Here is a 16,423-nt window from a genome sequence, read left to right on the forward strand (position 1 = left end):
TCAAAAAAGTTTAGAAAAAATAAAAAATGAACATTTTGAAATAAATTTTTAATATTTCATAAATGTTTATGGATTCAGAAAATGTTCGTGATTTTTAAAAAGTGTTTGCATATTAAAAAAATTGCAATCTCGAAAACAAATGTTCAGGAAATCAAAAATGTTCATGATTTTATGAAAATGTTTGTATATTAAAAAAATTAATGAAATAGAAAAAATTCGCCAATTCAAGAAATGTTCATGAACTGAAAAATATTCCAGAAATTCAAAAACGGTTCCTGACTTACAATATAGTTTATTGATTCATTAAATGTTCACTGACCATGCATTTCAGAAATGTTCCTAAATAAAAAAAGGGTCGTGAATTTCAAAAATTGTTCCACCAAAAAATTTCCAATAAAATGTTCCTCGTTTTTGGAAATGTTCTCCTATTGAAGATTTTTTTTTTGAAAATGATCGCAATTTTAAGATATTTTTGCAAATAGTATAAATGTTCATGAATTCAAAAAATGTTCATTGTTTCAAAAATGTTCAAAAATCTGTAAAAATGTTCATGAATTTAAATTTTTTTCACAATTTCAGATAGGTTCACGAGTTTAAAAAGTATTCATGATTTTCAAAAATTGTTCACAATTTCAAGAAAATGAGAGTGATAGTGTATCTCGGTGATGCAGCAAAACGTGGTCATGACCATTGAAAATTACTCCCTCCGTTCCAAAATAGATGACCCAACTTTGTACTAAAGTTAGTATAAAATTGAGTCATCTATTTTGGAACAGAGGGAGTATGAGTTTTTTCTTCCGTTGCAGCGCACAGACCGTTTTGCTAGTAATATATAATTTGTACCACCCTAAAAATACAATATAAATTCTATGTTTGCATACATATTATTAATTTAAATATTCATGTTTCATACTCTCTCCGTAAAGAAATATAAGAGCGTTTAGGTCCCTATTTACAGAAGGAGTACATCACTATCTCATTGAAATACACTACAATCATTACAAGATGATATGCCGGCTGAGTCTCTTCGACATGTGTACATTGATAGGGTGAGTGTATGCGCATATGTATGAGTGCTTGTGTATATACTGTGTTAGAAAAACGCGCGAAGGTCTTGACTAGATGCGACGCAAATCGCAGCCTGGTGGACGACTCTTTTTAGAGACGCAGCCTGGTGGGGACTAGTTAAATCAAGTGGATCGATCGAAAGCATCTTTCGGTACATCTTATCTTTAGAAGACGAGCGTGTATATCAATCCGGACGTCCTTGTTTCCATACCGGTATTGACCGATTGGACGAAGTCGCGTAAACTATGAATTTTCCCATCCGAACTCGCGTGGAAAGTTCATCCCCATCGCCGTCTCCCCGCCCGTACTATAATGCCTTTGCAGAAATGTATTTCGATTCTCAAACTGTTCGTTTGGCGGCAGTGGCGAGTCTACTAGCAGGCTTAAACAGGCTCAAGCCTACTCTCCAAATAACAATATTTTTTTACCACTATTACTAGTACTCCCCCGTTTCTTTTTAGGCTGCATATAAGATTTGATTAAAGTCAAACTTTTTAAAGCTTGACTAACTTTATAAAAAAATATTAACATCTCTAATATTTAAGTTATATGTTATGAAAATTAATTTCATTATGCATCTAATATTATTGATTTCATAGCGTGGATGTTGATATCTTTTCCTACAAAGCTAGTCGAATTTTACAAAGTTACCCGCAAAAAAATTTATAAAGTTTGACTTTGACCAAATCTTATATGCAAACTAAAAAAAACAAAAGAAATACTTTCATCCCAGCTCAATAGTACATCTACTATTAAGTACGTACTAGCAAACACACAACGCCACACACGCACACAAAACAGGCACCACACGTGAATGCCCAGCCTCTATCTACTGTGATCACTAGTTCATGTACTGTTAACTAATTTAGTGTCCAATGCAACTTATTTGCAAAAAAGAAGTGTACAAAAATGAGTATGCATGCATGTACTCCTCGCACTAAACCTAAACCTAACCCAGCTAATTTGAACCCAGATAGCCTTCCCTTAACTATTGTGGTTGTAATCCCTCCTCTTAACTTATATGGACACCAAGATGGGGATATTACGATTATTCTGCAAGATAAATTCAAATTTTAGTTCAAAATTTCATATATTTTTTCAAAAATCCTAGAAAAAATCTAGTTAATACTACATGTTTTAAGTAGTAACATGGGAAATTCTGAGCTTATTTTGACAACAAGGTTGGGACATCATGTTTTTTTTTAAAAAAAAGAAAGCTTAGTTTTCTCACTGTTGACTTTAGCCTACCCTTCATTTTCTTCCTAGATTCGCCACTGTTTGGCGGTCTCCCTCCCGGCCATACTAATATGTGTGTATATATACTGTTTCCATGGTTGCGTTCTCTTTTTTCTGCTGCCGAGACCGAGGAGAGAGGAGGCAAACCAACGGAGAAAGCAGAGACAGGAGCGGAAGCAGCAGGCAGGCATGGAGGGAGGAGGGAGCAGCTGGGCGAGCATGGAGGGCTATCTGAACGAGTACTTCCACATCCCGGCCAAGAACCCGCCGAGCGACGCCCGCCTCCGGTGGCGCCGCGCCGTGGGGCTCGTCGTCCGCAACCGCCGCCGCCGCTTCCGCGAGTTCTCCGCCCTCGGCGCCATCGACGACGCCCAGCGCCGCAGGATCCTGGTACGCACGCACGCTCCTTCGCCCACCCACCATTTCCCTCCCTCCCCGTTCCAATCTCCGGCCACCGATCGCCGCGGTCCCAAAGAGGCCAGCCAGGCCAACGCCGCACGAATGGTTCGCGCCGTCGCTTTCGCTGAGGCTTGGTTCAAAGCCTTTGCGAAAGTGCCAGGAAACTTCGTCCTGAGTCCTGACTGCGTGCGTCGGTGACCATGGGTCGTGACAAGGATATGCATGTGTACGTCCCGGTCTCATGGTGGAAATATTCCCCAACTCGCAGCATGGGGTGTCGCGTCGCTCTTCGTTTGAATTGAAGTGTGTCGTGGGAAGGTGGCTTGGATTCTGCACGCACGCGTACGACCTAGCTTGCACGTTTCGCCTTCCCTGGCTTGAATCCTTCTCGACCTCTCGTGGCCGAAGGCGTGTGCGTACTGTGTCCGTACCGGCCGGCTGGCTGGCTTTGCACGACCAGAGAAAAATTCATGGTCAACTCTGCCACGAGTAGTTGGGGGCGCGCATGATGGGCTCTTGTTAGAATAAAACCGAGGCGCTTCGTCTTTCTATCAAGGATCAAGCAATCACACAAGCACGATACCGAGATTTGTTAACGAGGTTCACCGATATGGCTACATTCCCGGGGCATGACTACAGGCGCTCCTCCCCATGACACCGTCACAATACCGCACCCCGGCCGCCCGGGCGCCGGCACACGCCGCCGGCTCCCCCGCGTGCCTGTGCTATTATGTTGGCATATGTTACATCGTGTGTCTATCCTCGTTATATATGAGAGGCCTAGAATACAAGTGTCCTATTAGGACACAACTCCTACCCTGTTTACACACAGTCCAAAACCAAATCCAACTGTAACCTACCTTGTACAATAATATTCGACATAATTCTAACAAACTCCACCTTGGCGAATATTCTTCACCACCTTGAATTCGTCCGTGCGTCGAACCTCCATGTACATTGGACTTGAGATACACCATGAGCATCGCTGCTACTCCCAGACTCCATGTGACTCCACCTGCAACTATAGTCCCTTCTCGTCTTCATCACAGTCAACACTCGAGCAAAAAATTAAGTTCCTCGTTACTCTACTTTGTGCTCCCAATTTCCGGAGTATCCGCTCAACGCCATCACACACCGATCATTAATCTGCGTGAAAAATGAACAACTCACATATTGGGTGTCACATATAAGAGTTACCTGAACTCAACATCACCGCTCTTTTATGACCGTCTGTTTGAAACTTGAAGGAATTTCACCGTCGCTCTGTGTCACTTTGAGTCAAATTCACAGTTGTCTCATCCTTTTTTCCCCGGATAGTCTCTGACATGTCCCATAGCTATAGCACTCTGGCTCCTTCTGCCTTGTCATCCGCACTTTGCCATGTGCACTGAACACCATAGAATATATGGCCATGTATTCTCTCAGCTTTTGACAATTTCAGACCCTCCGCCACTTTCTCAGATTCTCCATGGTCAACTCCTGTCCATCTTCCGGCACCGATAGACCCAGTCACCAACTTGAATCCGGTACTCGTCAACACTGCTTCAGCACCCCCTGCACACTTTGTCTAACAACATATCTGACCACCGGTGCCCTGGCCTGTCGCTGTGTCCCGTGCTTACCGCACGCCTTGCTGCTATCACCGCGTCAAGCCTCTGCTGTCCTGGTCGAGTCTCCCGGGCCGTGAACCCACACCACTCAAACCCCTACTGCAGAGAACCACCGATCATCACCGACCGATGCCGAGTATCACGTCTCCATCAGACCACTGGTACCCAGTCCGATCCACGTGTCTCTCGCTATCCTGCCGAAATAGGCTTCGACTCTCCGAATTCTTACGCCATAGCCCCTCCATCAGCTCGGAGTGAAGTCGTCCATCAGACTCCAGCTCCACCTTCAACATGACTCCATGGTAGATGATCAGTCCACCCTCGCGCCCCGTCGACTTCAAGCTCTCTCATGTGTGCACTGCCTTGAATCAACCCTGCGCCATAGTCTTATCGAAGCCGCACAAGCCCTCGGGCCCGCACCACGTGTTTCCACGCCCCAGAAGTCGGTCACCATCAGCATCACGCTCCTATGTCGTCGTCGCTGAAATCACCGTCGTCTTCTGCTTTGACCGACATCCCCGTCGATCCGTCAGACGGTCTAGTCCGACCCAGCCGAAGTTATCTGACTGCAATCATGCTCCACCCCGCATCTTGTCCGCCCGCACGTCTCAGTGCATTGCTTGACGCCCTGTGTCTGCATGATCCCTCATGACGCGCTTCAGGCTCCACAAGCCTTATACGCACGTCACCAGTTTACTGTCGTCTCTGTCGTAGGACGTTCTAACTGACCAAAAGCCATCAGTCCGACCACGCCCCACCAGTTGTCCTCCTGCCGTGTGGCTCTCCGATCACCCGCTGCTCACCTAATGGCTTCTCTCGCTAAAACCATCAGGACTCGCACGACTCTGCATTTGTTTGTCCACGTCGTCCATGCTCTACGGCCCTGACAATACTTGCAAACCTAACTCTGCCGATTGTCGTAGTCCCCTGAGCAAGCTGATCATGCCAACACCATCTAAACTATACAGGAACCATCCCTGCTGCCCATGACACCTTGATATTCCTTGTAATTGTCTAGAACCACGAGAATATAATCGCAATCCAACAGCCAACACCAGTCCTCCTCTTACACATCACGTATCTTCCTGATGCATGCACTCCATGTACTTTTGACTAGTACAAACAGCATCAAATACATAACGTGTCCTAGATCCTGCCCTTGACTTTTGATTGCTCTTTTCCTTTTAACAAATCTCCTGTCACCTGCATGCACCGAAGCTCCTTCTGTAGACCTGTAGCGACCAAAGCTGCTCCCTCATCGACCTCCTGCGTGTCTAGCTTGCTGCGCCTGGGCCATCTGAGTGCCATGGGCCTGCTGCTGCATCTAGCCCAGCCCCAGCCTCCAACGAGCGATCGGCATGGAAAGCACGCTAGCACGCCGGCCACGTGTGTGTCGAGCCTCGCGAGCCGCCTCCCTGCTGCCGCTGGCTGTACGTGTTCCGCTCGGATCCTGCCACCTCGAACACAGCTACCGCCGCACGCACTTCCGATCTTTTGCAACTTCTAATCTCGCCGACTCTAACGTGAACTGCTTCTCTGATTCCGATTGCTTTATACGCGTCGATCTCCGATCGCTGCTGCACGTACGCCGTACCTCCACAGCCGCCGGTCTTTGTCGCTCTCCTCTAAATCAACGATCCGCAACCTTCAGACCTTGCAACCTTGTTCATGATACCACTTGTTAGAATAAAACCGAGGCGCTTCGTCTTTCTACCGAGGATCAAGCAATCACACAAGCACAATACCGAGATTTGTTAACGAGGTTCACCGATATGGCTACATCCCCGGGGCATGACTACGGGCGCTCCTCCCCATGACACCGTCACAATACCGCACCCCGGCCGCCCGGGCGCCGGCACACGCCGCCGGCTCCCCCGCGTGCCTGTGCTATTATGTTGGCATAGGTTACATCGTGTGTCTATCCTCGTTATATATGAGAGGCCTAGGATACAAGTGTCCTATTAGGACACAACTCCTACCCTGTCTACACACAGTCCAAAATCAAATCCAACTGTAACCTACCTTATACAATAATATTCGACATAATTCTAACAGCTCATTCTTCATCCCTCGAAAAACAACTGCGCAACCTCAGCTTGTGACATGGAATTCAATTCAAGTTGAGGTGATACAAGCATATACAGTACTACCTCAACTTGCATCACCTCAATTCTATTATTATTGTAACACAGTAGGGTAGGTGACGGCACGGTCCATGCCCACTGTTATGTCCTCTGTTATTATTCAAGAGAAAATGAAATATTTTTGGGCCGGTCCTGTTTGCGGACGTTTAGAAATGGTCTCTCGACTTCAAAACCAGAAAACCTAGGCTCTCAATTTAAAAATCAGATACTTTGGATTCCTTAAACACATTTTGGTGATTTCGGGATGATGTGACCCCTTTTTTTTAATCGTGATTCAACCCCCCCCCCCCCCCCCCCACCCCTCGCGCGCGCAACCAAACCGTGCATGAAGAGCATTGTGGAGGAGCTTGGCCGGACTTGGAGAAGACAAGTACAATTCGCTCGATGTGGTCATAGAGGAGGCGTAATGAGCATGCATGGAGTCGGTGCGCCGTCATAGTGACTTCTTCCATTTCCGTTGCTGCCGTCGTATGATTGGAGATTGCGGGGAGGCCTAGGAACTACCTTGCTGAGGCGGCGCTTGCCATCGTGTTCATCCGTGGGTTGTCGTCCATCTTCACAAATGCGTGCCACGTGATGAGCCTGGTCGTGCCAAGCACCACCTTGGAGATATGCCACCGCCCATCATCTTTCCGACAAAAGCCGCCGCTTCAAGAAATGATATCTCGTGCCGTGCAAGCGTTATGGTTAGTTGCTGAAAAGCAACGCCACATGCTGAACTTATCCTAGCAGCAGCATGCCCCTGGGGTGTAGGGGCTGACTGTGACGCTAAAAATGTCAGGCGCATCTTGTGGCCGCCGACATGTGTTTAGGGGCCTGTTTGGTTGTGATATGAGAGTTTGGAGCATATATGTCTCAGTTGGGTCTGATTGAGGGAAAACAGGTAAAAAAACAATATTTGCATCTTGTTTGGTTGCCGCATCGAGGCTGCCTGCATTAGGGGATATGTTTTCGCATGGTGTTTGTCGTCCTGCATTGTCTCAACTCACGCAACTACATGATGTTTGGTTGCACACATGCTGCGAGTTGTGCTAACCTTGTACCCTACGTGGTGAGCTTACTCGCTGCACCTTACACAGGATCACAGCTAGCACACCAATGCCATAGCACTGCAATGGCGACAAACTGCACGATGATGACGAAGTTCTTCACCCCAAAGTGTCATGCCGCCTTGCCAACTTCAACATTGCATGCTTACTTTCGAACAAACTTGGAGTAAGCGTCCTCTGCCGCATGGCTGCTGTGTTTGTAACCTATTACTTGTTACCTGCTACTGTAAACCCCTAAGCCCTCCCGATGAGCACCATGCACATACCACTTGTCCTAGCAGTGCAGAAGAGCAGCAGTTCAAGCAACAAGCAAAGAAGCACACAAGCAGCAAGCAAAGGAGCAAAAGAGCAATATTAAGCATGCTGATCATATGGCATAGCAAGTTTAACCTATCTACTATAGTGTCATCCTACCATCACATCCAAAAGAGGGTGTAATCCTACCACCACAAGTTCGTCATCAGTGTGAGGGGTTAGTATATACCACCTAAGCAAAATATATAGACCATCAAGTAGTTTTCAAGCCCTAGCTACACAAAATGTATGTCGTCATCGTCATCATCGTCGGCACCGCCATCGCCATCGCCATCACCATCGAGGATCATGAACGCAGTAATCGGCACCAGAGGCAACACTAGTAGTAGTGCTTGCCCAGCCAGCTCCTGAGTTAGAGCACCCTGTGAGCGTCTGCCATGGCATCAAACTCAACACCCTGGGCCTTTTTGTCCAGCAGGTGGCTCAAAGCAGCCATCATAGCCTCTTGGCTGAAGCCACCACGGTCCATGACGGTGGTGTATTGGTCAGGGTGGACGTCGATGGACTTGCTCTCCCATAGGGCGGTTGCCACCTCCTTCACGTCCCCAGTCATGCTGGTGAAGACACTAATCTCCTCCTCCATCAAGTCCCCCTTCTTGCTCTTCCTATCAAGCACAGGGATGTTCTCAAAGGGCTTGTCAGGGCCATCAAGGACTGCCTCTGCGTCCTGGGTGTCTGGGAACTCAGGCACGGGTGAACCGAGAGGCTTGCACCGGAGCCCATGGCATGCTTGCTGGTTTCCATCCCAAAGGAGAAGATGTGTTTCATCTGGTTGTAGTTCTGGATGGGTGTGTTGAGGAACTCCGCATCTTTGGGGTGGTCCTAAGAAAGAAACACAATGTTGTTAGTTGCGAGAAGGCAATGGTTGACATGCTTAAAGCAAGGAGGGCGTGAGCTAACCGTGACGTGGCCGGTGTAGTGCTCTTCCTCCAGAACGATCGAGCAAGTGTTCTGATCCCATGAGGCGCTACTAAGGTCTCTGAGCTTGGACACTGTGATCCATCTCGCTCTCCACTTCCTCAGGTGGTTGTAGACCTGGGTGGAGGTCACCTCCTGGCCACAGAACTCGAACACCTACTTCGCAATGGTGTTCAAGTGCGCCTACTTGAAGCCCTTGTTAGTCCTAACCCCACTAGACACACATCTTTTTAAGCACGAATGTGGACATGAACGGCTCACTTCATGTCCCCCCCTACCATCCTTCTCTGCCTTTGTGGCTGCCGTTTACGTAGCAGCAACAGTTGCCTCAGCGAGCACAAAGGCTGTAGGCACAAAAGGAGGACCCGTGCCAGAAACCTCAAACACATCTAAATCAGCAGGCATCTGGTCATCGAGGGGGGCTGGGAGTGCTCGACATTGGACGGAGGGAATTGGCTCTTGGACAGGACAGTGGCCTGACTAAGATCTTGCGTTTGCGTGGTCATCTCCTACAGTCGCACCACACATTGACAATAAGCATATCACACACTATCGAATAATTTAGCTCAACAAAGCACATATGAGCAGCATACATCACAACTAGCTACCAATCCATTGTGTTGAACACTACCCTAGCATGCAAATCCACCACCAATAGCTACCGCAACATCACAATCTCACAGATCGGCACACGATACAACCCTAGCATGCTAGAAGGTGCTCACAGATCAAACCCTACCACAAGCTCGAACATCAAACCGTACCACAAGCTCTCAGATCTAGCTACAACGAGTACAAAGAAGGGGGTGATTGAACTCACAGAGGCCATCACTGCAGCTCGAGGAAGACGCAGAAACGGATGGAGAAGATGAGGACACGAGTCACCGTTGCCGTGGACCGCAGGCCGGAGAAGGAGCGCCGCTTACCAGCTCGTCTGTGTCGATGCACGTCGGAGGGAAAGCTCGAAAGGAAGGAGATGAGTAGCGGGAGTTTCGAGGGTGAGGCGAAGGGAGCAATATAGGGCGACCGAATCAACGGGAAGTGACTCGAAATCCTCCCGCCGATTTTTTGGAGATGCGCGCGAGCTCGCGCCTCTCCGTGGTCGCATGAGCTCAGCGCCGTGTTCCCCTCCCCTGCTTCGGCCGAGCCTGGCTCGCCAGAAACTGCCGACTCGGGTGTTCCTAGCGGGCCTGGCTAGGAGCTGCTTTAAAGTTTGTGCTATGCGGGCCAAATAGTGTATGCGAGCAGTCAAACAAGCCAAATTCTCCTGTGCGGGCCTGGTTGGGCTCTATGCGACGTACCAAACACGCCCTAGGTGGACGTTGATGAGGCAAGGTCAATGGTCATAACTTGTCATCATGTCAAGTTTAGGTTAAAACCAAGCCACTACCATTACTCGTACCACTATAGCGGTACGAGGGACCAAATATATATAGCTTTACAATTTGAGGGCTAGGTTTTCCTAGTTTTGCAATCGAGAGACCATTTTTAGACTTACACAACAATTTTAGGAAGTCGTCAACCGAATGACTGCCATGTCGGAAATATCCTATCATGGTAATATAGGTGACGATTATTATTTGAGTAAATTCCGTCGTTTACCTTACAAGCTGGAAACTCTGAAAAGAAAACCCCATTGAAAGAACTTTTCATCAACGTATCAAATTTAAAACCTAAATACCAAAATGTTCCATGTTTAACCGCTTGTGACCCCTTGACTAGCATGGCTCGCCTGTCAAGCTAATGTGTAGATGGTTGAATGATGTCTTGAAGACTTAATATATGATGAAGATCCATTCAATTCAGAATTTAAAAGTATATAATTCAACATTTTATTTATAGGGGAGAATATATTTTTTGGAGAAAGGCCTAGCACTAAGGTTTAAACTGATTTTTTGAAGTAAATTCAAATTAATTAAATTTTATTGAAATGAAATCTGCACAAAAAATCATAATGTGTGTAGTATAATATATTATATACTTATAGGATTTTTTTAAGTTAGATTAAAATCTCTTGAGGATTTTTTATTTGGTTTAATGTAAATGAAAATAAAATTAGGAATTTAAAGATAATATAAAATTTGCATGAATAAGTATCACCCAAAATTTCAAGTTTTGCAACCAAGTCATCTGTCATTTACAACTGATGCGCAAGCCAATCTTATCAGAATGGGGCAAACAGTAAAAGTGGTACGTTCTGGTATTCAAGTTTTAAATCCTATATATTAGTGGCAAGTTCTTTAAATGTGGTCACTGTCACTCTTGCCATCTTAGGGGGCAAAAAGTGGAATCTACTCATGTTATTTGGGTGGCTATATTGTTTAGGCTACTTTGGTTACTCTAATTAAACTACAAAAAAGAAGTGTTTCATATTTTCAGTATCAGGAAGCCAATTATTTATTTGGTCTAATTAGAGATGCTTATTTGCCAGGGAAAAGTCCAGGTTGTGATTAATGTGCACAGGGCAGCATTGCACTTTATCAATGGTGAGGTCTCGTCAACTGATCGTGAAGTAGCATGTGCCTTTTGATCTTGTCATAACTACTATGTTGATTCCACTTTTTATCCTTTAATCACGCAGGCGTAAAACAATACCACTTAACACATGAGCTTGCTGAGGAAGGATTTTCTATCAGCCCGGATGAACTGGCAGAAATTACTGGCATGCGCGAAGATTCGACAATCTTGAAGCTGCATGGTGGAACCAGCGGAATATCTAGGAAAATCAAAGCCTCTCTGCAAGATGGTGTCAATGAAATTGAAATAACAACCAGACAGAAACTGTATGGTACTAACATGCACGCCGAGAAGCCCGCTAGAAGCTTCTGGATGTTTGTGTGGGATGCACTACATGACCTGACTCTGAATATTCTCATAGTGTGTGCTCTGGTTTCTCTGGTTGTTGGCCTAGCCACCGAGGGGTGGCCGAAGGGTATATATGATGGTCTTGGCATAATACTCAGCATTTTGTTGGTGGTACTAGTTACTGCCTCCAGTGATTACAAGCAGTCAAGGAAGTTTATGGAGCTGGACCGTGAGAAGCAGAAAATATATGTCCTTGTTACTAGAGATAAGAAAACCAAGAAGGTTTTGATTCAAGACTTGGTCGTCGGCGACATCTTGCATCTTTCGATTGGTGATGTGGTTCCTGCAGATGGCTTGTTTATATCTGGCTACTGTCTACTGGTAGATGAATCTAGCTTGTCAGGTGAGAGTGAGCCAATTCAAGTTTCTGAAGAAAAGCCTTTTCTCCATGGTGGGAGTAAGGTGGTTGATGGGACGGCTAAGATGCTTGTCACTGCCGTCGGTTCACGTACCGAGTGGGGGAAAATCATGGGCACTCTTAGTGACAATGGAGTGGATGAGACTCCTTTGCAAGTTAAGCTCAATGGTGTGGCTACGATCATTGGACAGATTGGACTTGTGTTTGCTATTCTCACATTTGTAGTACTTCTAGCAAGGTTCTTGGTTAACAAGGGAATGGATGTCGGTTTGATGAATTGGTCGGCAAACGATGCATTGACGATAGTCAACTACTTCGCTATTGCCGTGACCATCATCGTAGTCGCAGTCCCTGAAGGTCTACCGTTGGCTGTGACCCTTAGTCTTGCATTTGCCATGAAGAAGTTGATGAATGACAAAGCACTAGTCAGGCATCTCGCGGCGTGTGAAACGATGGGTTCAGTCAGCTGTATTTGCACTGATAAGACAGGAACTTTGACAACCAACCACATGATTGTCGATATGGTTTGGATCGGCAATATATCCAAGTCAGTTAATGGTGATTCAAAAATCACCGAGCTAAAATCTGTAATTTCAGAAAGATCTATGGCAATACTTATACAAGGCATATTCGTGAACACCGGATCTGAGGTGGTGAAGGGAGATGATGGCAAAAGGACCATCTTGGGCACACCAACTGAAGCAGCATTGTTGGAGTTTGGCTTGACCGTAGAAGGAGATCGATATACTGAATACAATAAGATTCGAAGAGTAAGAGTAGAGCCTTTCAATTCAGTCAAGAAAAAGATGTCAGTGATAATACACTTACCAAATGGAGGCTTCCGATCCTTCTGTAAAGGTGCACCAGAAATTATTCTAGAACACTGTGATACCATGCTGAACGGTGAAGGGGATATAGTACCACTGTCAGATATGCAGAAGCAAAATGTCTTGAACATAATCAATTCATTTGCTTCTGAGGCGTTGAGAACACTTTGCATTGCATTTCAGGATCTTAATGAATTTTCTGACGAGCAAACTATACCAGAAAATGGATACACGCTAATAGCGCTTTTTGGTATCAAGGACCCAGTTCGTCCGGGTGTCAGGGATGCAGTAATGACCTGCATGGCTGCTGGTATTACGGTAAGGATGGTTACCGGAGACAACATCAACACTGCAAAAGCCATTGCCAAGGAATGTGGGATATTAACCGAGGATGGCATAGCGATAGAAGGACGAGAGCTTCACGGTAAGAGCGAGGATGAACTGAGGGAGCTCCTCCCTAAAATTCAGGTTTACTTTTACTTAACACGCTTGCTTTCCACTAATTTTTTTATGGATCTGAAGGTCCAGTGTTACCTAAATCTACTTCCTAAGTACAGGTAATGGCCCGTTCGTTGCCTATGGACAAGTTCAAATTGGTAACAAGCCTGAAAAGCATGTATCAAGAGGTAGTTGCAGTTACTGGTGATGGAACCAATGATGCCCCGGCATTGTGTGAGTCAGATATTGGACTGGCAATGGGTATTGCTGGCACTGAGGTACTTCTTGATGTTTCTGTCTAATGTATGCTGTTTTAGGCTTCCATGATCACCATTCAGTAACTTGTCCTTGAAAAAAAGGTTCAGTAACTTCAGTTTGAAGATCTACTGCAGAGTGCAGACAGTCTGAAACTCTGTCTCAGTTGTCTATAAGAAATATTTTCTATGTGCTACCATGCTGTATTAACATTTCATAGATTATGTAGTGATCTTTGACGTGTAATAGTAGCAGGAGCCAACTTAGATGACCCAAAATTTAAATAAGAGTAAGCACCCTTGCATACACTGTTCACTAGATAACTTAAACTGATTTCCCTATTCGTGATGGTAGACATGTTGCACAACTATGATGTTTTTTTTTGGATTCTATTGAGATGCACAACTATGCAATTCAAAACCCATAAGTGAAAAAATTCCATTCTCATTTCTTTTGGGTGATGTCAATTTCTGCCCTGGATTGAAACAATATTCATTTCGCATTGTCTTGAAAAAACATATACTAGTAATCATTTTACAGTACCATTTAAGCTGTGTATAAGACTTTGTTGTGATCAAGTATTTAACCATGGTATTTGATGCAGGTCGCAAAAGAGAACGCTGATGTCATAATAATGGATGACAATTTCAAAACTATCATAAATGTTGCTAGATGGGGGCGTGCAGTTTACGTGAACATCCAAAAGTTTGTGCAGTTCCAGCTTACAGTTAATATAGTGGCTCTGATAGTGAATTTTGTCTCGGCGTGTGTCATAGGTATTTGCACACTCTCTACCAGTATGATATTCTTGATCCAACCAATGACTGCCTTGGAGCTTGTCTACATGTTGCTCACAGAAGGAATTTCTGTGCATCTTATGCGGAACGAAATTCATGTGCACCAACTTGTGATCTATCTCCTTACTTATGTACCTTTTCAGAACCATTTCATATTTGACACTTTGAATTAACTTACAGGGACTGCACCTCTTACTGCTGTCCAGTTGCTATGGGTTAACATGATCATGGATACATTGGGAGCGTTGGCCTTAGCAACAGAACCGCCAAATGATGAGATGATGAAGTGGTCGCCTGTAAGGCGCGGAGATAGTTTTATCACTAAGGTTATGTGGAGAAATATTCTTGGCCAGGCTTTGTATCAGCTCCTTGTATTGGGCACCCTCATGATAGTTGGAAAGAGACTCCTTGATATTGAAGGTCCAACAGCCGATAAAACGATCAATACTCTCATATTCAACTCTTTCGTCTTTTGCCAGGTATGTGGAGTTAATTTTACATGGAAAGATATTTGTTGCTTCTGCGTATTTATTTTGTTCAGCAAGGTTTCAAAGTCGTCACATGTCATTATGCACATTACTAATCAGTAACTGTTTTCCTTGCGGGCACAGTATTTAACTCTGAAGTCATTGTTATTTCTCTCTCTATGTTCATGTGTTAAACTGTTCCCTTGATCCTAGATAATTTTCTCAAAATTAACCTCAAACTTATATGTAGGTTCTTTAGAAAACATGACCAAATGTTTGTATCACCAGTAGGCGCGAGCTTAATATATAAAGTTCGGGTCTTTTAGTTTTTACTGTTCACCGGGTGCAGATGAGCCCGGGCTCAGAAATGGATATTCAGTTCTGGTTCTGTGGGCTCTTTTTATTTGAAACTTCAGGTTTCATATTGTCCAATCATATTTGAAAATCTATGCGACAATGTACAAATATGGTCTGGTAACTCAAAAATGAGTTTTGCAGTGAAGCTGTAGGAATCAGTGCATCATTTTAACGAGAAATTTGTATTTAATATGCTGCCATGCTTCCAGGTTTTCAACGAAATAAACAGCAGGGAAATGGACAAGATCAACGTCTTCCGAGGGATATTCAGAAATTGGATCTTTGTCGGCATACTGACAGCTACAGTAATATTCCAAGTGATCATAGTGGAACTTCTTGGAACTTTCGCAAACACCGTGCCGTTGAGTTTGGAACTATGGTCGCTCAGCGTCGTTCTTGGCTCAGTTAGTATGATTGTCTCCGTGATCCTCAAGTGCATTCCAGTTGAATCTGGGAAGAGATTTACCAAGCCGCACGGGTATGAGCTGATCCCTGAAGGCCCGGAAGCTCTCTAGTTTCAAGACGGTGCACAAATTCAGCCGTTTCGACGGTGGCCACCCAGTCAATCAGTGAACAGGATCTCTTGTCTGGGTTGCTTTGCTAGTGTAGTTGTGATGAAGGAAAAATGATCAGATAAGTTTAGAATTTGGAAGTTGGAAACATTGGATTACTGGAAAACAGGGAAAATGGAGCATTAGATCAGTTCAAGCATATAATGGGTGAGGGTGTACATTATGGCTTGTCACGGTTTCTCCTTTTGCAGAGTGTGGATTGGAATTTGGAAGTACATACGTAACAGTTTTGTTCAGGATGGCTATATTAGCTGAAGAACTCTTTGTAGCAATACCGGCATCCATTGTGATGTGCAGCAGGTGCTCTGCATCTTCCATTCATGTGTAATAATTGTAAATTGTAACTATCATATTCATTTGCAAGTTGTAGCTATTCATGTCTGGAAATAAATCTGAATAAGACATTGCGCTTGAGTCAAACAATTTGCTCTGCCCGATCGATCCTGTGACACCCTTTTAGTAGTCCTTTTCCCCCCCTGACCGATACATGTTTGCATATTTGTTTTTACCATTATGCCTAATTTGTTATCTGTGAAAGGTTTAAAGAAGACTAAAGGTCATGTGTAGAAACTTCACACACATATTTTGCCATTGCTACACAAACTGCGGGAAAAAAAATGATCTAACAATACCTGAGCCTGACATCATATTAACACAAGAAACTCAAATTTTGGACGAGAAAAGGACGGGCAGCACCACCAGCCGCAGCAACCCGCGAGCTGGCGCGCGCGGGTTGGGTGAGCTGCCC

General features: G+C 44.9%; 1 protein-coding gene across 1 annotated transcript; it reads left to right on the top strand.

The window, feature by feature from the left end:
• The first annotated feature begins 2,404 nt into the window (after nt 1-2,404).
• On the top strand, nt 2,405-16,094 carry LOC123060920 (probable calcium-transporting ATPase 6, plasma membrane-type). Its single transcript, XM_044483787.1, has 7 exons — nt 2,405-2,694; nt 11,171-11,225; nt 11,321-13,257; nt 13,347-13,505; nt 14,087-14,258; nt 14,460-14,758; nt 15,313-16,094. The coding sequence occupies exons 1-7, from the start codon at nt 2,494-2,496 to the stop codon at nt 15,616-15,618; spliced, it is 3,129 nt and encodes a 1,042-aa protein (XP_044339722.1). The 5' UTR covers nt 2,405-2,493; the 3' UTR covers nt 15,619-16,094.
• Nucleotides 16,095-16,423: the final 329 nt, after the last annotated feature.

Source organism: Triticum aestivum, chromosome 1A (assembly GCF_018294505.1).
Source record: "Triticum aestivum cultivar Chinese Spring chromosome 1A, IWGSC CS RefSeq v2.1, whole genome shotgun sequence".
Lineage (NCBI taxonomy): Eukaryota > Viridiplantae > Streptophyta > Magnoliopsida > Poales > Poaceae > Triticum > Triticum aestivum.